The 26488-nt window shown below is 51.5% G+C and overlaps 1 protein-coding gene across 1 annotated transcript in view; it reads left to right on the top strand.

Moving 5' to 3' along the window:
* DNAAF9 (dynein axonemal assembly factor 9) overlaps nt 1-26488 on the top strand; it is a 104600-nt gene that overhangs the window by 64098 nt on the left and 14014 nt on the right. Inside the window, exons 22-35 of the mRNA XM_075346384.1 lie at nt 6323-6469; nt 6623-6714; nt 11848-11949; nt 12267-12384; nt 14266-14354; nt 15444-15602; nt 20464-20589; nt 20666-20703; nt 20792-20927; nt 21133-21219; nt 21987-22093; nt 22910-22984; nt 23091-23296; nt 23377-23442. Coding sequence (XP_075202499.1) covers nt 6323-6469; nt 6623-6714; nt 11848-11949; nt 12267-12384; nt 14266-14354; nt 15444-15602; nt 20464-20589; nt 20666-20703; nt 20792-20927; nt 21133-21219; nt 21987-22093; nt 22910-22984; nt 23091-23296; nt 23377-23442 — 1548 coding nt within the window. The remainder of the gene's footprint in view (nt 1-6322; nt 6470-6622; nt 6715-11847; nt 11950-12266; nt 12385-14265; nt 14355-15443; nt 15603-20463; nt 20590-20665; nt 20704-20791; nt 20928-21132; nt 21220-21986; nt 22094-22909; nt 22985-23090; nt 23297-23376; nt 23443-26488) is intronic.

The following is a 26488-nucleotide window of genomic DNA, read 5'->3' as shown; positions in this document are numbered from 1 at the left end:
TGTATTGCATGTGCTGCAGTGGTCATTTGTACTTGTGCTGGTATGCTATACATTGCACTGTACGGTCGCCATTCTTGGCGCTATAATCCTAGATGGCTAGTCGGCAGCAGCATATAAGCAACACAGGCTTTCAATGCTGTTTTTACTGCATGTGATACTGTTCCACGGCACTGACCCCCATTGTCTGCAATGCTCTCCTGTAGCACTTGGTCAGCCGGGGTCTCTCCTAGACGTGGCCAAAGGAACCACCTGTCAACCCTGTCCAAGGACAGGGACAGAGTTGCAGTTTTGGCTGATATATTGTCATCAGACAGGCCATGCGCAATCTGGTTCATTGCTCCCTGGCCACCCTCATTTGGAATAAAATCGGTGCTCCGGGGGGGTCCCAGGAGGACTCTCTGTATGGTGAGGCAGACGTAGCTCATCAGGACTTTGATCCTGACACCGCTCTCAATCCGGATACACCGGATGGTGACGCCATAAGGAATGATCCTATAGCGTCCATCAATGGAATGTTGGATCTTTCTCCCTCAGCTCCCCCAGCGGAGGAGTCAGCTTCACAGCAGGAGAAGTCCCATTCCAGTAGCTCAAACGTATATTGAGTATTTTTCTGGCCACGCTGAATTCAGAGAAGCAGTCCAGGAACACCACGCTTACCAGATAAGCGTTTTCTCCAAACGTATTAAGGATACACGTTATCCCCTTCCCCCTGACGTGGTCAAGCGCTGGACCCAGGGTCCAAAGGTGGATTCTCCAATCTCCAGGCTTGCGGCTAAAGCCATAGTTGCAGTGGAGATGGGACTTCACTTAAAGATGCCATTGACTGACAGATGGACTCTGATTGAAATCTGTCTATGAGGCTATCGGCGTGTCGGTTGCTCCGGCATTCACAGCCGTAGGGGCACCCTAAGCTTTCAGCTGTTCTTGACGCAGCTGGTCTTGAGCATATGTACATCTATGCCGCAGGGGCGTCCGTAACCTCGCAATGTCTGCATTGCGACTTACCCTATTGATGCTGTCCTGGAAGGACAGTCGAGGTTTCGGTCCTTCCCAAGCTCGGGCAGGTCCCACTTGTCCTCGTCCAAAAGGGCTGAAAAGCCTCAGAGGGGCTCAGCTTCCGGCCGGGCTCAATCACGCCCAAGGAAGGCAGCCGGAGGAACCGCTACCAAGGCGGTCTCCTCATGACTCTCAGCTCTCTCATCTCTCCGCATCCACGGTTGATGGCAGACTCGCTCGCCTTTGGCGACATTTAGCTGCCACAGGTCACAGACTGGTGGGTGAGGGACATTGTGCCCACGTGCACAGGACAGAGTTCGGTTCTCGTCCTCCGACTCGATTCTTCAGACCGTCCCCACCTCCCCACCGAGCCGATGCTCTTCTGCAGGCAGAAGGAGTGGTAATCCCTGTTCCTCTTCAGGAACAAGACACGGTTTTTCTCCAATCTGGTTGTGGTGCCAAAAAAGGATGGCTCTTTCCGTTCCGTTCTGGACCTAAAACTGCTCAACAAGCACGTGGAGGCCAGGCGGTTCCGGATGAAACCCTCCGCTCCGCCATTGCCTCAATGTCTCAAGGAAATTTCCTAGCATCAATAGACATCAAAGATGCTTATCTCCACGTGCCGATTGCTACAGAGCACCAATGTTTTTCTACGTTTCGTGATAGGTGACGACCATCTTCAGTGCGTAGCTCTGCCATTCGGTCTGGCGACAGCCCCACGGGGTGTTCACCAAGGTCATGGCGGCAGGGGTAGCAGTCTTGCACTCACAGGGACACTCTGTGATCCCTTACTTGGATGATCTACTTGGCAAGGCACCCTCTCAAGAGGCATGCCAACTCAGCCTGAATGTTGCGCTGGAGACTCTCCAGACGTTTGGGTGGCTCATCAACTTCTCAAAGCCAAACCTGTCACCGACCCAATCACTAACGTATCTTGGCAGGATTTTCATACCCTCTCAGCGCTAGTGAAGCTTCCGCTGGACAAGCAGCGGTCACTACAGACTGGGGTGCAGACTCTCCTTCAAGGTCAGTCGCACTCCTTAAGACGCCTCATGCACTTCCTCGGGAAGATGAGCAATGGAGGCGGTTCCGTTTACGCAGTTTCATCTGCGTCCACTTCAATGGGACATTCTCCGCCAATGGGACGGGAAGTCAACATCCCTGAACAGGAAAGTATCCCTTTCACAGACGGCCAAGGACTCTCTGTAATGGTGGCTTCTTCCCACCTCATTATCACAGGGAAGATCCTTCCTACCACCGTCTTGGGCGGTGGTCACGACAGATGCGAGTCTGTTAGGGTGGGGAGCAGTTTTTTCTCCACCACAGGGCTCAGGGTACGTGGACTCAGCAGGAGTCCACCCTTCAGATCAATGTTCTGGAAATCAGAGCAGTGTATCTTGCCCTTATAGCCTTCCAGCAGTGGCTGGAAGGAAGGCAGATCCGAATTCAGTCGGACAACTCCACAGCGGTGGCATACGTCAACCACCAAGGGGGGACACGCAGTCGGCAAGCCTTCCAGGAAGTCCGGCGGATTCTGATGTGGGTGGACGCCACGGCCTCCACCATATCCGCAGTTCACATCCCCGGCGTAGAAAATTGGGAAGCAGACTTCCTCAGTGGCCAGGGCATGGACGCAGGGGAATGGTCCCTTCACCCGGACGTGTTTCAGGAAATCTGTCGCCGATGGAGAAGGCCGGACGTCGACCTAATGGCGTCCCGGCACAACAACAAGGTCCCAACCTTCATGGCACGGTCTCGCGATCAAAGAGCTCTGGCGGCAGACGCCTTAGTGCAAGATTGGTCGCAGTTCCGGCTCCCTTATGTGTTTCCACCTCTGGCACTCTTGCCCAGAGTGCTACGCAAGATCAGATCCGATTGCAGCCGCGTCATACTCGTCGCCCCAGACTGGCCGAGGAGGGCGTGGTATCCGGATCTGTGGCATCTCACGGTCGGCCAACCGTGGGCGCTACCAGACCGACCAGACTTACTGTTCCAAGGGCCGTTTTTCCATCGGAATTCTGCGGCCCTGAACCTGACTGTGTGGCCATTGAGTCCTGGATCCTAGCGTCTTCAGGATTATCCCAAGGGGTCGTTGCCACCATGAGACAGGCTAGGAAGCCCACGTCTGCTAAGATCTACCACAGAACGTGGAGGATATTCTTATCCTGGTGCTCTGCTCAGGGAGTGTCTCCCTGGCCATTTGCATTGCCTACCTTTCTATCTTTCCTGCAATCTGGGTTAGAAAAAAGGTTTGTCGCTCGGCCCCCTTAAAGGTCAGGTCTCGGTGCTATCCGTCTTTTTTCAGAGGCGTTTGGCGCGCCTTCCTAAGGTGCGCACGTTCCTACAGGGGGTTTGCCATATCGTACCCCCGTACAAGCGGCCGTTAGATCCATGGGATCTGAACAGGGTACTAGTTGTCCTCCAGAAGCCGCCCTTCGAGCTTCTGAGGGAGGTTTCACTTTCTAGACTATCACAGAAAGTGGCTTTTCTGGTAGCGATCACATCTCTTCGGAGAGTGTCTGAGCTGGCAGCGCTGTCATCCAAGGCTCCCTTCCTGGTCTTCCACCAGGACAAGGTAGTGCTGCGCCCCATTCAGGAGTTTCTCCCGAAGGTGGTATCCTTTTTTCATCTTAATCAGGATATCTCTTTGCCTTCGTTTTGTCCTCATGCAGTTCATCGGTATGAGAAGGATTTACTTTTGTTAGATCTGGTGAGAGCACTCAGAATCTACATTTCCCGCACGGCGCCCTTGCGCCGTTCGGATGCACTCTTTGTCCTTGTCGCTGGTAAGCCCAAAGGGTCGCAGGCTTCTAAGGTCACCCTGGCTCGATGGATCAAAGAACCAATTCTTGAAGCCTACCGTTCTGCTGAGCTTCCGGTTCCATCAAGGCTGAAGGCCCATCCTACCAGAGCCGTGGGTGCGTCCTGGGCATTGCGACACCAGGCTTCGGCTCAACAAGTGTGCCAGGCAGCCACCTGGTCCAGCCTGCACACTTGCACCAAGCATTATCAGGTGCATACCTATGCTTCGGCGGATGCCAGCTTAGGTGGAAGAGTCCTGCAGGAGGCAGTGACACCCCCGTAGGGGAGGGCTGTTTTTTGCAGCTCTAACATGAGGTATTTCTTTACCCACCCAGGGACAGCTTTTGGACGTCCCAATCGTCTGGGTCTCCCAATAGAGCGCTGAAGAAGAAGGGAATTTTGTTACTTACCGTAAATTCCTTTTCTTCTAGCTCTTATTGGGAGACCCAGCACCCGCCCTGTTGTCCTTCGGGATGTTTTTTTGTTGATTGCGGGTACACATGTTGTTCATGTTGAACGGTTTTTCAGTTCTCCGATGTTATTCGGAGTTAATTTGTTTAAACCAGTTATTGGCTTCCTCCTTCTTGCTTTGGCACTAAAACTGGAGAACCCGTGATACCACGGGGGGGGTATAGCCAGAGGAGGAGGGGCCTTGCACTTTTGATGTAGTGCTTTGTGTGGCCTCCAGAGGGCAGTAGCTATACCCCAATCGTCTGGGTCTCCCAATAAGAGCTAGAAGAAAAGGAATTTACGGTAAGTAACAAAATTCCCTTCTTTGTTTACTTACCGTAAATTCCTTTTCTTCTAGCTCCAATTGGGAGACCCAGCACCCGCCCTGTTTTCTTAGGAAGTTTGTTTTTTTCGGGTGCACATGTTGTTCATGTTGAACAGTTCAGTTCTCCGAGGCTGTTTCTCGGGTTGAATTTGTATTTAAACCAGTTATTGGCTTTCCTCCGTCTTGCTTTTGCACTAAAACTGAGGAGCCCGTGATCCCACGGGGGGGTGTATAGCCAGAAGGGGAGGGGCCTTACACTTTTGAGTGTAATACTTTGTGTGGCCTCCGGAGGCAGTAGCTATACACCCAATTGTCTGGGTCTCCCAATTGGAGCTAGAAGAAAAGGAATTTACGGTAAGTAAACAAAATTCCCTTCTTTCCTCTGGCCGACAACAACTTCTTCTTTTCCTCTGGCCGACAACTACTTCTTCTTTTCCTCTGGCCGACAACGACTTCTTCTTTTCCTCTGGCCGATGACGACGACTTCTTTTCCTCTGGCCGACTACGCGACTCCTTCTTTTCCTCTGGCCGATGACGACTTCTTTTCCTCTGGCCGACAATGACTTCTTCTTTTCCTCTGGCCGATAACTACTTCTTTTCCTCTGGCCGACAATGACTTCTTCTTTTCCTCTGGCCGATAACTACTTCTTTTCCTCTGGACAACTACTACTTCTTCTTTTCCTCTGGCCGACAACTACTTCTTCTTTTCCTCTGGCCGACAACGACTTCTTCTTTTCCTCTGGCCGATGACGACAAATTCTTTTCCTCTGGCCGACAACGCGACTCCTTTTCCTCTGGCCGACGATGACGACTTCTTTTCCTCTGGCCGATGACGACTCCTTCTTTTCCTCTGGCCGATGACGACTCCTTATTTTCCTCTGGCCGACAACGACTTCTTCTTTTCCTCTGGCCGACAACGACTTCTTCTTTTCCTCTGGCCGACAACGACTTCTTCTTTTCCTCTGGCCGACAACGACTTCTTCTTTTCCTCTGGCCGACGACGACATTTTTCCTCTGGCCGACGACGACTCCTTTTCCTCTGGCCGACGACGACTCCTTCTTTTCCTATGGCCGATAACTTCTTCTTTTCCTCTGGCCGATGACTTCTTCTTTTCCTCTGGCCGATGACTTCTTCTTTTCCTCTGGCCGATGACTTCTTCTTTTCCTCTGGCCGATGACTTCTTCTTTTCCTCTGAACGACGACGACTTCTTTTCCGCCAACGACGTCTCCTTCTTGTTTTCCCCCGGCCACCGCCAACTCCATCTTTTCCTCTGGCTGACGACTCCTTTTCCTCTGGCCGACAACGACTCCTTCTTTTCCTCTGGCCGACAACAAGGACTCCTTCTTTTCCTCCGGTCTTCCTGTTCTTTTGCCCTGGTGAACCCCTTTGGCCACCTCCCAGCTTCACCGACCACCTCCTTCTCCTTTCTGTACCTTTCTGGCAGAGGCACATCTCTGAGAGAACAAAATGGAAATCAATTGGAAATCCAACAATACCGTATCCTTCTCTCTGCCGAAATCGTCTCCTGCTGCCATCTTGTTTGGCTGACTGTAGTCTGATGTGTGTGGGGCTTGTGTGCTGCGGATAGGTGGTGAATGTATTTAATAGGGTAACCCGAAAAAAAAAAGTAGGATATCACTAAAAAGTAACATTTGTTACTGAGCTGCCACCTTTCGGCTTAATCTTTGGTGTAAGCTCTGCAGGAGGTGATCGGGGTCCGATGATCAGATTGTGTCTCCTCCCGCAGGACTCCAGCAGTGCCGCCGCCGTCCTGCTCATGGAGTATAAGAGCGCCCTGCTCCCCCACCTGCCGCTGCCGCTCATCGCTCCAGGAAACTTCATCGCATTTGCACTTTTCCCCAAGTCAAAAAGCTTCCGGAGCTTCTACTCACAGGTGACGTATACGAGCGGCGCACTGCTGCACTGTCTGCAGGCTGGGGGGGATCATGTGTCATTCCTGCTCTCCCCAGTGTCCATCATGTGACCCCCGAAAGTGAAATAAAAGGGAGCACCGTCCTGCCCGGTAGTAATGACTTATCCCCTGCAGGTGCTGAAGACATGGCAGCGGCAGACGGAGAGCTCTGGAGTAACCCTACAGCTCGTCCAAGAACACCAGCTCACCGAGGAACAGAAGACAATGTAGGTCCATAATGAAAGCAATTTCTGCAGCCTACCACTAGAGGGAGCTCACTACATACAGATTTATACAGTCACCACTAGAGGGAGCTCACTACATACAGATTTATACAGCCACCACTAGGAGGAGCTCACTACATACAGATTTATACAGCCACCACTAGGAGGAGCTCACTACATACAGATTTATACAGCCACCACTAGAGGGAGCTCACTACATACAGATATATACAGCCACCACTAGAGGGAGCGCACTACATACATATTTATACAGCCACCACTAGAGGGAACTCACTACATACAGATATATACAGTCACCACTAGAGGGAGCTCACTACATACAGATTTATACAGCCACCACTAGGAGGAGCTCACTACATACAGATTTATACAGCCACCACTAGGAGGAGCTCACTACATACAGATTTATACAGTCACCACTAGAGGGAGCTCACTACTTACAGATTTATACATCCACCACTAGAGGGAGCTCACTACATACAGATTTATACAGTCACCACTAGAGGGAGCTCACTACATACAGATTTATACAGCCACCACTAGGGAGAGCTCACTACATACAGATTTATACATCCACCACTAGAGGGAGCTTACTACATACAGATTTATACAGCCACCACTAGGGGGAGCTCACTACATACAGATTTATACAGCCACCACTAGAGGGAGCTTACTACATACAGATTTATACAGTCACCACTAGAGGGAGCTCACTACATACAGATTTTTACAGCCACCACTAGAGAGAGCTCACTACATACAGATTTATACAGTCACCACTAGAGTGAGCTCACTACATACAGATTTTTACAGCCACCACTAGAGGGAGCTCACTACATACAGATTTATACAGCCACCACTAGAGGGAGCTCATTACATACAGATTTATACAGTCACCACTAGAGTGAGCTCACTACATACAGATTTTTACAGCCACCACTAGAGGGAGCTCACTACATACAGATTTATACAGCCACCACTAGAGGGAGCTCCCTACATACAGATTTATACAGTCACCACTAGAGGGAGCTCACTACATACAGATTTATACATCCACCACTAGGGGGAGCTCACTACATACAGATTATACAGCCACCACTAGAGGGAGCTCACTACGTACAGATTTATACAGGCACCACTAGAGGGAGCTCACTACATACAGATTTATACAGCTACCTCTAGAGGGAGCTCATTACATACAGATTTATACAGCCACCACTAGGAGGAGCTCACTACATACAGATTTATACAGTCACCACTAGAGGGAGCTCACTACATACAGATTTATACAGCCACCACTAGGGGGAGCTCACTACTTACAGATTTATACAGTCACCACTAGAGGGAGCTCACTACACACAGATTTATACAGTCATCACTAGAGGGAGCTCACTACATACAGATTTATACAGCCACAACTAGAGGGATCTCACTACACACAGATTTATACATTCACCACTAGAGGGAGCTCACTACACACAGATTTATACAGTCATCACTAGAGGGAGCTCACTACATACAGATTTATACAGCCACCACTAGAGGGAGCTCACTACACACAGATTTATACAGTCATCACTAGAGGGAGCTCACTACATACAGATTTATACAGCCACCACTAGAGGGAGCTCACTACATACAGATTTATACAGCCACCACTAGAGGGAGCTCACTACATACAGATTTATACAGTCACCACTAGAGGGAGCTCACTACATACAGATTTATACAGCCACCACTAGAGGGAGCTCACTACATACAGATTTATACAGCCACCACTAGAGGGAGCTCACTACATACAGATTTATACAGCCTCCACTAGAGGGAGCTCACTACATACAGATTTATACAGCCACCACTAGAGGAAGCTCACTACATGCAGATATATACAGCCACCACTAGGGGAAGCTCACTACATGCAGATATATACAGCCACCACTAGGGGGAGCTCACTACATACAGATTTATACAGCCACCACTAGAGGGAGCTCACTACATACAGATTTATACAGCCACCACTAGAGGAAGCTCACTACATGCAGATATATACAGCCACCACTAGGGGAAGCTCACTACATGCAGATATATACAGCCACCACTAGGGGGAGCTCACTACATACAGATTTATACAGCCACCACTAGAGGGAGCTCACTACATACAGATTTATACAGCCACCACTAGAGGGAGCTCACTACATACAGATTTATACAGCCACCACTAGAGGGAGTTCACTACATACAGATTTATACAGCCACCACTAGAGGGAGCTCACTACATACAGATTTATACAGCCACCACTAGAGGGAGCTCACTACATACAGATTTATGCAGCCACCACTAGAGGGCACTCACTACATACAGAATTATACAGTCACCACTAGAGGAAGCTCACTACATACAGATTTATACAGCCACCACTAGAGGGAGCTCACTACATACAGATTTATACAGTCACCACTAGAGGGAGCTCACTACATACAGATATATACAGCCACCACTAGGGGGAGCTCACTACATACAGATTTATACAGACACCACTAGAGGGAGCTCACTACATACAGATTTATACAGCTACCACTAGAGGGAGCTTACTACATACAGATTTATACAGTCACCACTAGAGGGAGCTCACTACATACAGATTTATACAGTCACCACTAGAGGGAGCTCACTACATACAGATTTATACAGCCACCACTAGAGGGAGCTCACTACATACAGATTTATACAGTCACCACTAGAGGGAGCTCACTACATACAGATTTATACAGCCACCACTAGAGGGAGCTCACTACATACAGATTTATACAGACACCACTAGAGGGAGCTCACTACATACAGATTTATACAGTCACCACTAGAGGGAGCTCACTACATACAGATTTATACAGTCACCACTAGAGGGAGCTCACTACATACAGATTTATACAGCCACCACTAGAGGGAGCTCACTACATACAGATTTATACAGCCACCACTAGAGGGAGCTCACTACGTACAGATTTATACAGACACCACTAGAGGGAGCTCACTACATACAGATTTATACAGTCACCACTAGAGGGAGCTCACTATATACAGATATATACAGCCACCACTAGGGGGAGCTCACTACATACAGATTTATACAGCCACCACTAGGGGGAGCTCACTACATACAGATTTATACAGTCACCACTAGAGGGAGCTCACTACATACAGATTTATACAGCCACCACTAGAGGGAGCTCACTACATACAGATTTATACAGCCACCACTAGAGGGAGCTCACTACATACAGATTTATACAGCCACCACTAGAGGGAGCTCACTACATACAGATTTATACAGCTACCACTAGAGGGAGCTTACTACATACAGATTTATACAGTCACCACTAGAGGGAGCTCACTACATACAGATTTATACAGTCACCACTAGAGGGAGCTCACTACATACAGATTTATACAGTCACCACTAGAGGGAGCTCACTACATACAGATTTATACAGTCACCACTAGAGGGAGCTCACTACATACAGATTTATACAGTCACCACTAGAGGGAGCTCACTACATACAGATTTATACAGCCACCACTAGAGGGAGATCACTACATACAGATTTATACAGTGACCACTAGAGGGAGCTCACTACATACAGATTATACAGCCACCACTAGAGGGAGCTCACTACATACTGATTTATACAGCCACCACTAGAGGGAGCTCACTACATACAGATCTATACAGTCACCACTAGAGAGAGCTCACTACATACAGATTTATACAGTCACCACTAGAGGGAGCTCACTACATACAGATTTATACAGTCACCACTAGAGGGAGCTCACTACATACAGATTTATACAGTCACCACTAGAGGGAGCTCACTACATGCAGATTTATACAGTCACCACTAGAGGGAGCTCACTACATACAGATTTATACAGCCACCACTAGAGGGAGATCACTACATACAGATTTATACAGTGACCACTAGAGGGAGCTCACTACATACAGATTATACAGCCACCACTAGAGGGAGCTCACTACATACAGATTTATACAGCCACCACTAGAGGAAGCTCACTACATACAGATTTATACATCCACCACTAGGGGGAGCTCACTACATACAGATTATACAGCCACCACTAGAGGGAGCTCACTACATACAGATTTATACAGCCACCACTAGGGGGAGCTCACTACTTACAGATTTATACAGTCACCACTAGAGGGAGCTCACTACATACAGATTTATACAGCCACCACTAGGGGGAGCTCACTACTTACAGATTTATACAGTCACCACTAGAGGGAGCTCACTACATACAGATTTATACAGCCACCACTAGAGGGAGATCACTACATACAGATTTATACAGTGACCACTAGAGGGAGCTCACTACATACAGATTATACAGCCACCACTAGAGGGAGCTCACTACATACAGATTTATACAGCCACCACTAGAGGAAGCTCACTACATACAGATTTATACAGTCACCACTAGAGGGAGCTCACTACATACAGATTATACAGCCACCACTAGAGGTAATTGCTTTGCACCAGCCGCTCCTTAGTAATCGCCGCAGGTAGAATTTTATACTTTAATTTAAAGCAAATATTTGCATTTGTTAGAGTCTTGCACACATGCCAGGTTATAAACTAGTGACTTGTAAATCTATAAATCTATTCATTTTTTTTGTTCTGGTTTTGCCCAGTAGATGGCAGTGTTGCCCTGTTGGCTGTATTGACATAAGACCGGCTGACACTCCTAACTTATTACTTTGTGCGGGGCTGATGACTGTCGGCCATTGCTTCTTATCCAGATGGGAAGCTTGTATATAATGGATGTTTATGAGCATATGCCGGTCACTACAGAGATTTAAAGGGTTCTCCAGCGCCGCTCCCTTCTACATGACTAGCTGACGCCGCTGCGTCCTGGAGGGCATCAGCACCACTCACCACCTACTGTACAACTGAGCCGCACTGGGAAAGCCCTTTTAAGCTTTATAACTCCAAAGGGAGTTAAATATTCCCTGACGAGTGATCGGTTGATTTCAGCTCTGAGGGACGGCTTTATGTCACTTTTGGGTCTAATTAACCGTTTTCTATATGTTTTTCCAGATACTTGAACATGCAAAGTCTGTATGAGACGTTATCCTACTCTGGCACGGAAAGATGGAGCCACCGAAAGATGCTTCCGGCCAACCTCCCAGGACTGGAGGGGTAAGTGTTGTGAATACATTTTCCAGTTTGGGGCTCCCTCTTGTGGTCAGTGCTGGCGGTGCAGTTGACTTGTTAAATGGGAGCCAGACACCTGTGGAGGACTGGCAATCAGGTCATTCAGATTGGGCCTATATAACTAAGTTATAGTTAAGGTTCCAGCCACTCTGGTTACTTTTTGGGTTTCCACATTTTTATCCTTGTTCTGATCCTCCTCGGTCACTGATTCCATAACAGGTAAGTGTCAGGGCAGCTCACGGCGCCTCCTGCTCTCATTATACCGGACCCATAGATGTGACTTTTTCCTTTTGTGTGTGAAGCTTTTTGCAGCACCTGGGGGTCAGCAGCGTGGGCCGAGAACCGCTCCCGAGGACACATCTGCCAGCGCTGCTCCAGCATGCGGACACCATAGCCGGGAGCCAAGCACAAAACGACAAGGTGATGACCGCCCTGCTGCACCAATCATGGGGGATCCAGCTCAGAAATCAAACTAACGTGCTGCCTGGGCGGTTCTGTGGCCGTCGGTGGGGCATATACGGGGTTTTCCTATTTGCTGTGGCTGCTCACATTAGACCTGGGGGGACTGTGCTGGGGAGCTGCTTTCTGTCTCCACCAGTCTGACAGTGACGGTCACAAGTCTGTAAATGAGATTGTTATGGCAGCTCCAGATATAGGTGGAAAAAATAATGAAAAAACCCAATTAAGTCCCCACAGATGATAAATAATAAATGTGCACATTCCAATACCATCACTAATGATCACTAGTAATGTCCACGTACAAAGCGCAGCAGCCGATACCATCACTAATGATCACTAGTAAGGCCAAGTGTCCACGTACAAAGCGCAGCAGCCGATACCATCACTAATGATCACTAGTAAGTGTCCACGTACAAAGCGCAGCAGCCGATACCATCACTAATGATCACTAGTAAGTGTCCACGTACAGAGCGCAGCAGCCGATACCATCACTAATGATCGCTAGTAAGGCAAAGTGTCCACGTACAGAGCGCAGCAGCCGATACCATCACTAATGATCGCTAGTAAGGCAAAGTGTCCACGTACAGAGCGCAGCAGCCGATACCATCACTAATGATCACTGGTAAGTGTCCACGTACAGAGCACAGCAGCCGATACATCACTAATGATCACTAGTAAGTGTCCACGTACAGAGCGCAGCAGCCGATACCATCACTAGTGATCACTAGTAAGTATCCACGTACAGAGCGCAGCAGTCGATACATCACTAATGATCACTAGTAAGTGTCCACGTACAGAGCGCAGCAGCCGATACCATCACTAATGATCACTAGTAAGTGTCCACGTACAAAGCGCAGCAGCCGATACCATCACTAATGAACACTAGTAATGTCCACGTACAGAGCGCAGCAGCCGATACCATCACTAATGAACACTAGTAAGTGTCCACGTACAGAGAGCAGCAGCCGATACCATCACTAATGATCACTAGTAATGTCCACGTACAGAGCGCAGCAGCCGATACCATCACTAATGATCACTAGTAATGTCCACGTACAGAGAGCAGCAGCCGATACCATCACTAATGATCACTAGTAATGTCCACGTACAGAGAGCAGCAGCCAATACCATCACTAATGATCACTAGTAAGTGTCCACGTACAGAGCGCAGCAGGCGATACCATCACTAATGATCACTAGTAAGTGTCCACGTACAGAGCGCAGCAGGCGATACCACCACTAATGATCACTAGTAAGTGTCCACGTACAGAGCGCAGCAGCCGATACCATCACTAATGATCACTAGTAAGTGTCCACGTACAGAGCGTAGCAGCCGATACCATCACTAATGATCACTAGTAAGTGTCCACGTACAGAGCGCAGCAGCCGATACCATCACTAATGATCACTAGTAATGTCCACGTACAGAGAGCAGCAGCCAATACCATCACTAATGATCACTAGTAAGTGTCCACGTACAGAGCGTAGCAGCCGATACCATCACTAATGATCACTAGTAAGTGTCCACGTACAGAGAGCAGCAGCCGATACCATCACTAATGATCACTAGTAATGTCCACGTACAGAGAGCAGCAGCCAATACCATCACTAATGATCACTAGTAAGTGTCCACGTACAGAGCGCAGCAGCCGATACCATCACTAATGATCACTAGTAAGTGTCCACGTATAGAGCGCAGCAGCCGGTCGTGGAAGGTCTCGTCGCTCGGCCAGCCATTGCTAATCCTCTCCCGTCGCGCCCATTTTTTAGGATTTTGTGTCTAAACGAGCCTTTCTGTGTCTTGCCCAGAGAAATGCCTGACGTGGCTGTCTTGTCTTGTAGGTGGCTATATATTTCATAATTGGGCTACCGGGAAGTCGCAGCAATGACCTGTGTGATTTCCTGGTGTCCTTCCAGAAGGAGTACGGCAGGTAAGTCCTCATACAGCCCAGAAAGCCTGATCGTGCTGTATACTCCAGTCACATCCAGAGCTGCATTCACAATTCTACATTCTACAGGCTGCTACTTGCCTCCTGTTCAGTAGAGATCCAGTAATGTGCTGCACTCTGGACAATCAGGCGGCGCCGGGGTGAATTAGAAATATTATCACTGTTCAAACATATATAATATGTGTGTGAGAGTGTGGCTCTGGGGGTGGGGCTGCGACGGTGGCTCTGGGGGGTGTCGGCTCTAGGGGGTGTGTTGGTGGCTCTAGGGGGGCCTGAGGGCGTCACTTGGTGGGGGCGAGGGCATCTCTTGGTGGGGTGTGAGGGCGTCTCTTGGTGGGGTGTGAGGGCGTCTCTTGGTGGGGTGTGAGGGCGTCTCTTGGTGGGGTGTGAGGGCGTCTCTTGGTGGGGTGTGAGGGCGTCTCTTGGTGGGTTGTGAGGGTGTCTCTTGGTGGGGTGTGAGGGCGTCTCTTGGTGGGGGCGAGGGTGTCTCTGGAGGGGGGGCGAGGGCGTCTCTGGAGGGGGGGGCGAGGGCGTCTCTGGAGGGGGGGCGAGGGCGTCTCTGGAGGGGGGGCGAGGGCGTCTCTGGAGGGGTGGCGAGGGCGTCTCTGGAGGGGGGGGCGAGGGCGTCTCTGGAGGGGGGGCGAGGGCGTCTCTGGAGGGGGGGGCGAGGGCGTCTCTGGAGGGAGGGGGGGCGAGGGCGTCTCTGGAGGGGGGGGGCGAGGGCGTCTCTGGAGTGGGGGGCGAGGGCGAGGGCATCTCTGAGGGAACGGGGATGAGGGTGTGTATCTTCTGGGGCGAGGGCATATCTTGTGGAGTGAGGGACGCAGTCGGGCGGCTCTAGGGGGCGAGGGCGTCTCTTGGTGGGGTGAGGGCGTCTCTGAGGGCGAGGGCATATCTTGTGGAGTGAGAGAGGCAGTCGGGCGGCTCTGGGTGGTGAGAGGCAGTCGGGCGGCTCTGGGGGCGAGGGCAGTCTTCGGGGCTTGCACCCCTGCTACTCATATGACTATTGTTTTGCCTGTCACTTGACGTCTGCCATTCAGTCTGTACACCCTGCTGACTGTTTCGCTCCAGGTGGATGGTGTACCGGCAGCCCACAGACGGCCCTGACGAGTTCAGCAAAGCACAATTCCAGCGCTTCCTCTCCAGCATCCTCGAGGCTCAGCGCAACCGCAGCGCGCGCCAGGCCGTGTATTCCAGGAAGAAGATGAGGGTGATCGCTGCTCTGGAGGGGTGAGGAGGAGGATTTAGTGCCGTGTGGATAATTGTCCTGTCCCTGCGGTCAGGGATCATTGCTACGCTGCCTGCCGAGCTAGTGCTTATTTATCACGAGCAATCTGCGCTGCAGTATAAAGCATAGAGGAGGACAAAGCAGGCTGCACCGCGCAGACTACAGACACCTCTTAGCTGCTGATGTTCTGCCCCCCGTTCCCGGGCTCCATAATGTCGGCATCTGCTCCACACACACTTGTGATGGCACATTACTAATGATTACGGCTGGAGATGAGCAGCATATGGCGGATGTATCAGCATATGTGCCGTCATTAACAAGACGGATGGGGCCGATTACACGGCCGACACTACAGGCAGCGCAGGGAGGATCCGGCTTCTGTGTGAGCGTCTTCTGTGGACTTTGTGCCGACAGATCTACTTTTCTTGTCATTGTGTCGTGTGTTCTTCTGCGGCGCAGCGCAGCTTATAGCGGCTCTCACCAGATAATACTAAATAAGACTTGCACCTCATGAGGCTGTTGTATTTACTCTGGTAACCTATGTCAGGACAGCTATATAATCCTTTATGAATATTTAACTCAATCGCTGCTCAATCCTCAGTGCCCCTCCTCCCTGCTGCTGAGTTTTTTTTTTCTACCTATCCTGAGAGACAGCTCCTCAGTGCCCCTCCTCCCTGCTGCTCCCCTTCTCTGATGGACAGCTCCTCAGTGCCCCTCCTCCCTGCTGCTCCCCTTCTCTGATGGACAGCTCCTCAGTGCCCCTCCTCCCTGCTGCTCCCCTTTTCTGATGGACAGCTCCTCAGTGCTCCTCCTCCTCCCTGCTGCTCCCCTTCTCTGATGGACAGCTCCTCAGTGCCCCTCCTCCTCCCTGCTGCTCCCCTTCTCTGATGGACAGCTCCTCAGTGCCCCTCCTCCCTGCTGCTCTCGTTCTCTGATGGACAGATCCTCAGTGCCCCTCCTCCCTGCTGCTCTCGTTCTCTGATGGACAGATCCTCAATGCTCCTCCTCCTCCCTGCTGCTCCCCTTCTCTGATGGACAGCTCCTCAGTGCCCCTCCTCTCTGCTGCTCCCCTTCTCTGATGGACAGCTCCTCAGTGCCCCTCCTCCCTGCTGCTCCCCTTCTCTGATGGACAGCTCCTCAGTGCCCCTCCTCCCTGCTGCTCCCCTTTTCTGATGGACAGCTCCTCAGTGCTCCTCCTCCTCCTCCCTGCTGCTCCCCTTCTCTGATGGACAGCTCCTCAGTGCCCCTCCTCCTCCCTGCTGCTCCCCTTCTCTGATGGACAGCTCCTCAGTGCTCCTCCTCCCTGCTGCTCTCGTTCTCTGATGGACAGCTCCTCAGTGCCCCTCCTCCCTGCTGCTCTCGTTCTCTGATGGACAGATCCTCAATGCTCCTCCTCCTCCCTGCTGCTCCCCTTCTCTGATGGACAGCTCCTCAGTGCCCCTCCTCTCTGCTGCTCTCCTTCTCTGATGGACAGCTCCTCAGTGCTCCTCCTCCCTGCTGCTCTCGTTCTCTGATGGACAGCTCCTCAGTGCCCCTCCTCCCTGCTGCTCTCGTTCTCTGATGGACAGATCCTCAATGCTCCTCCTCCTCCCTGCTGCTCCCCTTCTCTGATGGACAGCTCCTCAGTGCCCCTCCTCTCTGCTGCTCCCCTTCTCTGATGGACAGCTCCTCAGTGCTCCTCCTCCCTGCTGCTCTCCTTCTCTGATGGACAGCTCCTCAGTGCCCCTCCTCCCTGCTGCTCCCCTTCTCTGATGTACAGCTCCTCAGTGCCCCTCCTCCCTGCTGCTCCCCTTCTCTGATGGACAGCTCCTCAGCGCCCCTCCTCCCTGCTGCTCCCCTTCTCTGATGGACAGCTCCTCAGTGCCCCTCCTCCCTGCTGCTCCCCTTCTCTGATGGACAGCTCCTCAGTGCCCCTCCTCCCTGCTGCTCCCCTTCTCTGATGGACAGCTCCTCAGTGCCCCTCCTCCCTGCTGCTCCCCTTCTCTGATGGACAGCTCCTCAGTGCCCCTCCTCCCTGCTGCTCCCCTTTTCTGATGGACAGCTCCTCAGTGCTCCTCCTCCTCCTCCCTGCTGCTCCCCTTCTCTGATGGACAGCTCCTCAGTGCCCCTCCTCCCTGCTGCTCCCCTTCTCTGATGGACAGCTCCTCAGTGCCCCTCCTCCTCCCTGCTGCTCCCCTTCTCTGATGGACAGCTCCTCAGTGCTCCTCCTCCCTGCTGCTCTCGTTCTCTGATGGACAGCTCCTCAGTGCCCCTCCTCCCTGCTGCTCTCGTTCTCTGATGGACAGATCCTCAATGCTCCTCCTCCTCCCTGCTGCTCCCCTTCTCTGATGGACAGCTCCTCAGTGCCCCTCCTCTCTGCTGCTCCCCTTCTCTGATGGACAGCTCCTCAGTGCTCCTCCTCCCTGCTGCTCTCCTTCTCTGATGGACAGCTCCTCAGTGCCCCTCCTCCCTGCTGCTCCCCTTCTCTGATGTACAGCTCCTCAGTGCCCCTCCTCCCTGCTGCTCCCCTTCTCTGATGGACAGCTCCTCAGTGCCCCTCCTCCCTGCTGCTCCCCTTCTCTGATGGACAGCTCCTCAGCGCCCCTCCTCCCTGCTGCTCCCCTTCTCTGATGGACAGCTCCTCAGTGCCCCTCCTCCCTGCTGCTCCCCTTCTCCGATGGACAGCTCCTCAGTGCCCCTCCTCCCTGCTGCTCCCCTTCTCTGATGGACAGCTCCTCAGTGCCCCTCCTCCCTGCTGCTCCCCTTCTCTGATGGACAGCTCCTCAGTGCCCCTCCTCCCTGCTGCTCCCCTTCTCTGATGGACAGCTTCTCAGTGCCCCTCCTCCCTGCTGCTCCCCTTCTCTGATGGACAGCTCCTCAGTGCCCCTCCTCCCTGCTGCTCCCCTTCTCTGATGGACAGCTCCTCAGTGCCCCTCCTCCCTGCTGCTCCCCTTCTCTGATGGACAGCTCCTCAGTGCCCCTCCTCCCTGCTGCTCCCCTTCTCTGATGGACAGCTTCCTCAGTACCCCTCCTCCCTGCTGCTGTTGCATCTGTTTACTTACTGAATTTTTCGGTCTGTTAGACGCTCCTTAAGGTAGTCGTAACCCACGGTTTAGACAGCAGAAAATACATTTTTCCTATTAATTAAAATTTCCCTTCTGGTGTAAAGAAGAGCGGTCATTAGCACGAATTTTTATGTACTTTTGTGGATTAGGGAGGTAATAAATCTATTGTTCATGTTTATTTGCAGTGTGTATTTTATGCACACAGCTCTGCTGCATGCACATATAGACACACAGCTCTGCTACATGCACATATAGACATACACAGCTCTGCTACATGCACATATAGACACACAGCTCTGCTGCATGCACATATAGACACACAGCTCTGCTACATGCACATATAGACATACACAGTTCTGCTACATGCACATATAGACACACAGGTCTGCTGCATGCACATATAGACACACAGCTCTGCTACATGCACATATAGACACACAGCACTGCTATATGCACATATAGACACATAGCTCTGCTACATGCACATATAGACACACAGTTCTGCTACATGCACATATAGACACACAGCTCTGCTGCATGCACATATAGACACACAGCTCTGCTACATGCACATATAGACATACACAGCTCTGCTACATGCACATATAGACACAGGTCTGCTACATGCACATATAGACATACACAGCTCTGCTAAATGCACATATAGACACACAGGTCTGCTACATGCACATATAGACACACAGCTCTGCTACATGCACATATAGACACACAGCACTGCTATATGCACATATAGACACATAGCTCTGCTACATGCACATATAGACACACAGGTCTGCTACATGCACATATAGACACACAGCTCTGCTGCATGCACTTATACACACAGCTCTGCTGCATGCACATATAGACACACAGCTCTGCTGCATGCACATATAGATACACAGCTCTGCTGCATGCACATATAGATACACAGCTCTGCTGCATGCACATATAGACACACAGCTCTGCTGCATGCACATATAGACACACAGCTCTGCTGCATGCACATATAGACACACACAGCTCTGCTACATGCACATATAGACACACAGCTCTGCTATATGCACATATAGACACATAGCTCTGCTACATGCACATATAGACACACAGGTCTGCTACATGCACATATAGACACACAGCTCTGCTACATGCACATATAGACACATAGCTCTGCTGCATGCACATATAGACACACATTATACCCCATTGCACCCCCTGTGTTTGCTAGTTCTGCAGATCCGCCCCATTCCAGTAAATAGAGCCAAGCTTCCAGTCCTGGTCCTGCTTCATGTACAGGAGCTGTGCTCTTCCCAGTTATGACCTTTGGCTTCCACCCATCATCTCCCATCTAAGGGTGACCCCAACCTGAATGCAAAGCCCCCTGAAGTGTGCAGCCCTCACGCTGTTACCTGCAGGACATGTTGGATATGCTCCCAGGGTGACACATCTGTAGACAGCAGTTTTCCACCTATATTTTTTCTCACACTACAACAATGCGAAAAAAGTCAATAAAAAGATAGAAAAAAATTTGTTGTAAAAGTTGTCAGACCCGAGTGCGTCACGTCACATGGTGCCCAAAACCCAGAAGAAAGGATCACAACTGGTCCGGAATGATGAGATCTGCGCTGATACATTGTAACAGATCTGTGCTGAATCAGTAGATACTACATAAGGGTGTCAGTGCTGGTGGCCTTGCATGTTTGTGCGGGGGCTGATCACAGGGGGCTCTCGCCTGCCGTCTGTGCTTCCCACGCTGCCGCTGACAGCCGATCTTGTGCTCACTTGTCACCTTCCCGTCTCTGCTCGTCCCCTCCTCCAGATACGCAGATGTGATTGATGTAGTGCAGGCCGTGCACACTCACCCTGACCCTCTCGTCAAGTCTTCCTTCGTCATTGGCGCGGTCACGGCTTGTGTGGATCCTCTGAGCTGCGTCATGGAGCACAGGTGGGCACGACTCCTACTATCGGGGGCTCTTTCCTGCATATAGGATCCTAATCTTCCTTTTTTTTTACGTTTCAAGGTTTTACTTCCCGAAGTTCCTGGAGCAGTGTCCTCACGGTACGTATGGCACTACCGGTACATATCAGCAGCCGGGGCATGGTGGTCTGCGGAGGTCTCACCTGCACGTCCTATGCTTCACTTCTAGGCATAGTCAGCAATGTGGTGTTCACCAGCCTGACCTCAGAGCAGAGGCACCCGTCCCTAGGACTCGTCCAGAAGCTGCTCCGCTCTGCCAACCCCGGGGCGGCCTTTATTCTGGCAGAGAAGGGGGTGATCACCAGGTAATGAGTCCTGACACTGAGTATATTGTAAGAGTCCTCCTAGAAGTACCAAACCCTGGAGCCGAAATGCTCACCGGGCACCGATGTAGCAGAGCTGAACTGCTTATCTGCTGTTTCCTAATGGCAAGGTAACAACCATGCAGTTTTTAGGAGAGAAATGGTCAACACGTATCAATAATGTACCCTTTTATCCGATTTCACGCAGGAATGAGGACATTGAGCTCGTCCTATCAGAAAGCAGCTTTTCCAGTTCTCAGATGCTGAGGACCCGATATTTGATGTATCCAGGCTGGTGAGTGTCTATAACTCTTGCAAAGCCTTCTTTCTGATTGTTTCCGGTACTGTGGACTGTCATTGACAATATTTCAGGGTCATGGCATGAAAAGAATCCTCGGGGCATAACCGATACACTGTTATTCCCAGAGCAGTACCTCAGGGGTGGAGCCAGACAAAGACTCCTCCCCCGAGCAGCCTCTAGTTGTCATATTCAGTTATAGAAGGGCTACACCTCAACCAATAATGCAATTTTTCATGAATCTACCCCCAATAAATGTCCTTGCACGGTGCTGCAGGAGAACAAGTCTGAGAGCCGCTAGATACATGATGTACCCCCCGGGGTCAGACTCGCTGAGCAAGAAGTAGATATTTAGTTAAGCCATTTTACATTACGGTCACAGCCAGAGCCATCCTCGCTTCTCGCAGCGTTCCTTGGATCACCCATGAATGGTAAGACGGCCGCCTCCTCGGGATTTATGGTAATCCCTGCAGCGGCCGGGTAATTGTGGCGCACACACAGCGGCCGCTGCTGATGGCCGCCTCTCCGGGATTAGTCCACGCATCTAATAAACTCGCAGGACGCACATCACCGGCAGAGGAACCCTCCCGGATTTGTCTGCATGGATGGACCTGATCCTCGGCAGATCTGTCTTGAGACGTTGTAAGGCTTCAGAGGTTTCATTAGTTTAAAAAAAAAAAACAAAGTTCTGCAAAAAAAATGCTCTCTGTGAAGTGGAAGCGGAAGTGGAAAAAAACGGATGTATATTTCTTATTGAATTGCAGGTATGATGGGAAATTCTCCACCGGGCCCATCTCGCCCAAGGTGGATCGTGTCTGCCTGTGGTTCAGTCGCCCACTGGAGAAGGCCCGATTCATGACAAGGTGTAAAAGTGAGTGTGAGGATAGAGGGATGCCCCTATATCTCTCTCCCCATCGTGCCTCCTGATTGAGCGCAGGGTCCATATTCTAGAAGTGAGGCCCCTGCGGAGTAATGAGCTGCATAAGGGGGGGGGGGGGTGAGACCACTGCTTGCTGCAAACATACGAGGGGAGATTTGCTATGGCATACCGGGAGGGAGGGGGCTATGGCGTACCGGGAGGGTGGGAGCATGGCGTACCAGGAGGGTGGGGGCTATGGCGTACTAGGAGGGTGGGGGCTATGGCGTACCGGCAGGGTGGGGGCTGTGGCGTACCGGCAGGGTGGGGGCTGTGGCGTGCCGGGAGGGTGGGGGCTGTGGCGTGCCGGGAGGGTGGGGGCTGTGGCGTGCCGGGAGGGAGGGGGCTGTGGCGTACCTTTTGAGGCTGTGGAAGAGACAACTGCTGTCAGCAAACGTACGAGGGGAGATGGACTATGGTGTATTAGGAGGAGGGGGCGTGACACGCCAGGAGGAGGGGGTGTGGCATACCAGGAGGGGGCGTGACACGCCAGGAGGAGGGGGTGTGGCATACCAGGAGGGGCCGTGACACGCCAGGAGGAGGGGGTGTGGCATACCAGGAGGGGGTGTGACACGCTAGGAGGAGGGGGTGTGGCATACCAGGAGGGGGCGTGACACGCCAGGAGGAGGGGGGTGGCACGATTGGGGGAGGGGCATGCCTACAAATTATAAGGGTTTATTATTCTTTGCAGCAGAGATGTGGTGACAGGTAGTGATGTAGAGATGTGACATCCTGACTCCTGTGTTAATGTCTGCTCCCTCTTTATTTCAGCTATAAAGTCATCCATCAAGTCGTTCCCCTTTGCAGGAAATATATATCACATCCTGGGGAGAGTCACCTTTACCGGTGAGCCGCATTGTATGTCCTCCTGTGTGTCTGCGGGGTCGCCCTTTATTAACAAGGCCCTGGAGGTTGGCAGTAATACTGACTGTCCATTACCTTTCATTACTAGACTCGGAGCAGATGGTGGACGTCTCCCATAACACGGTGACCAATTCCCTGTGTCTGATGCCTGTGGTGGAAGGACCAGCGCCTCCCCCCGACCCCAGGAACGAGCGGCGGGACAAAGGCCTCCTCCAGCAAAGTGTCCTGGTGTTCACAGGCTGCGGCCTGAGAGAGGACGACCTGAAGGACTGGCTGCGGCTGTGTGCCAAGCAGGTGAGGGGGCCGCACCCCGGAAATAACATCTAGAATATATAACCAGGCACAATAATAACCCTGTGCTCACTGTCACACAGAAACCACAGAAAATGCCTCCAAGAACAAGAAGATCATTGTCCCTACAGGAGATCCGGAGCATCCATGTAAGAGCGGACGTCTGCAGCGTAGCTGGATGCTATCGCTCTCTTTTCCTCCTCTCTTTCTCATCTCTTTTTTTCCCTTTTTTTCTCGGTCTCCCCTGCTTAGTCTCCCACGCTCGCTCTTCCCCACGCTCGCTCTTCCCCACGCTCGCTCTTCCCCACGCTCGCTCTTCCCCACGCTCGCTCTTCCCCACGCTCGCTCTTCCCCACGCTCGCTCTTCCCCACGCTCGCTCTTCCTCTTTCAACCCTCTTTTTGCTCTTTTTTTTTTCTCTTCCTCTCTTTCTACCCCTCTTTTTGCTCTTTCTCTTTTTTTCTTTTTCTCTTCATCACTTATTACCTTTTTTCTCTACCTTTTTTCTCCCCTCTTTTTGCCCTTTCTTTCTCATCGTCTTTTTCCGCCTCTTTTTTTGCCCTCTCTTTTTTTCTCTTCATCTCCTTTTCCCTTTCTCTCCTTTTTCTTCAGCGCTCTATTGGGAGACCCAGACGATTGGGGTATAGCTACTGCCCTCCGGAGGCCACACAAAGCACTACACTAAAAAGTGCAAGGCCCCTCCCCCTCTGGCTATACCCCCCCCGTGGTATCACGGGTTCTCCAGTTTTAGCTTTGTGTGCGAAGGAGGTCAGACATCCACGCATAGCTCCACAGATTTTAGTCAGCAGTAGCTGCTGACTATTTCGGATGGAAGAAAAGAGGGCCCATATAGGGCCCCCAGCATGCTCCCTTCTCACCCCTGGATGGTGTTGTAAGGTTGAGGTACCTATTGCTGGTACGGAGGCTGGAGCCCACATGCTGCTTTCCTTCCACATCCCCCTGAGGGGCTCTGAGGAAGTGGGATCCTGCCGGCCTCAAAGCTCTGACGCCGGGCTCCATCCACAGACCCATTTGAACCTGCTGGATACGGAGCTGGAGTACCGTTCAGGGACATGGCCCTGCACCATTACAGGTACTCTGTGTCCCCGTACACACAGGCACAGCACACTCCAGACTTGCTGGGTGTGCTAGTGCGCCGGGGACAGTAAAGGGTTACAGTCACTGCAGCTTTGCTGAGTGACTTTGTGTTTTGGGAACTACCGCGCCGGACGCTCCGGGAGCGGCGGCGCGGCTGGGACTTGTAGTTCGCCGGGGACTGGGCGCCGACCGCGCTTTTACGGCGGCGGCGCTTATAACTCCAGTCCCCGGCTTCTGCGGCCTAGTGCCGCTTCGTTCCCGCCCCCTCCCTGTCACTCAGGGAAGGGGACAGGCGCTGAGCAATCAGCAGCGCCGAGGGCTGGAGCCTTTTTACATGCTCCAGCCCTCTCACTGCACACTGTCGGACGCCGGATTCCCGCTCTGCCTTGGGGGCACGCCCACGGCCCGCCCCTCCTCACATGAGCTGGGGAAGACGCCGGCAGCCATTACTGCAGAGCTCGGACTTTCGGCACCAAGGCAGGACGGTGGCGATCATACACCCGCTTATAGGCGGGCGGTAAGAGGCACACATAGTGCTGACCACGATATAACTGCAGTGTATACATGTGTTGTTTTTAACTACATAGGTCGCTATATGCCCGCTTGGGGAGCGACACATCAGCAGCAGGAAAGCAGGTGTGCTAGAGCACAGGCTTTCTAGGCTGCTTGTTTTGCACGACTGAGGTGTTCATTTGTGTTTAGGCTGATATGCTATACATTGCACTGTACAGTCGCTAGTCTTAGCTATATTCTTCTGGAATGGCTAGACTACAGCAGCAGAAAACCAGGGGTGCTGGGGCACAGGTTTTTTTCTATGCTGCTTGTATTGCATGGGCTGCAGTGTGCATTTGTACTTGTGCTTGTATGCTATACATTGCACTGTATGGTCACTCTTCTGGGCTATATTCCCCTAGATGACCAGTCTACAGCAGCAGAAGAGCAGAGGTGCCAGGGCACAGGCTTCTATGCTGCTTGGATTGCATGTGCGGCAGTGTTCATTTGTACTTGTGCTTGTATGCTATACATTGCACTGTAGGGTCACTCTTCTGGGCTATATTCCCCTAGATGACTAGTCTACAGCAGCAGAAGAGCAGAGGTGCCAGGGCACAGGCTTCTATGCTGCTTGTATTGCTTGTGCTGCAGTGGTCATTTGTACTTTATGCCTGTATGCTATACATTGCAATGTACGGTCACCAATCCTGGCTATATACTTCTAGATAGCTAGTCGGCAGCGGCAAAAAAGCAACACAGATTTCAGTGCTGTTTTTACTACATGGGATGCTGTTCATGACACCGTCCCATTGTGTGCATGCTCCCCTGTAGCACGTCGTCTGCCGGGGTCTCTAGCACTTCGTCTGCCGGGGCTCTACTAGTTGTGGCCAAAGAAACCTCCTGTCAACCCTGTCCATGGACAGGGACGGAGTAGTCATAATATAGAGACTTGCACCCATGGGCAATCTACTTGACCAAAAGGCAGCTCTTCAGGGCTTTGATACTGACATCGCTCTCAATCCGGATAGGGGGAGGGGCACCGGGTGGTAACGCCATACGGAATGATCCTATACCGTCCATCAATGGAAGGTTGGATCTTTCTCCCTCAGCTCCCCCAGTGGAGATGGGAGACGAACAGGAGAAGTTCCTTTTCAGTGTCTCACGCAGATATTGAGTATTTTTCTGGCCACGCTGACTTCAGAGAAGCAGTCCAGGAACACCACGCTTACCAGATAAGCGTCTTCTCCAAACGTTTTTAGGATACACGTTATCCCTTTTTTCCCCTGACGTGGTCAGCGCTGGACCCAGGGTCCAAAGGTGGATTCTCCAATCTCCAGGCTTGCATATAGAGCCATAGTTGCACTGGAGATGGGGCTTCACTTCAAGATGCCATTCACAGACAGATGGACTCTGGTTGAAATCTGTCTAGGAGGCTATCGGCGTGTCGGTTGCTCCGGCATCCACAGCCGTATTGGCAACCTAACCTTTTCTGCTGTCCTTGCGCAGCTGACCTTGAGCAGGGACGTCTGTACCGCAGAGGCGTCCGTAACCCCGCAATGTCTGCACTGCGACTTACCCTGTTAATACTGTCCTAAAAGTACAGTCG

This window comes from Anomaloglossus baeobatrachus, chromosome 1 (genome assembly GCF_048569485.1).
Source record: "Anomaloglossus baeobatrachus isolate aAnoBae1 chromosome 1, aAnoBae1.hap1, whole genome shotgun sequence".
NCBI lineage: Eukaryota > Metazoa > Chordata > Amphibia > Anura > Aromobatidae > Anomaloglossus > Anomaloglossus baeobatrachus.
Note: the sequence above shows the minus strand (reverse complement) of the source record. Positions and strands in the feature narration are given on the sequence as shown.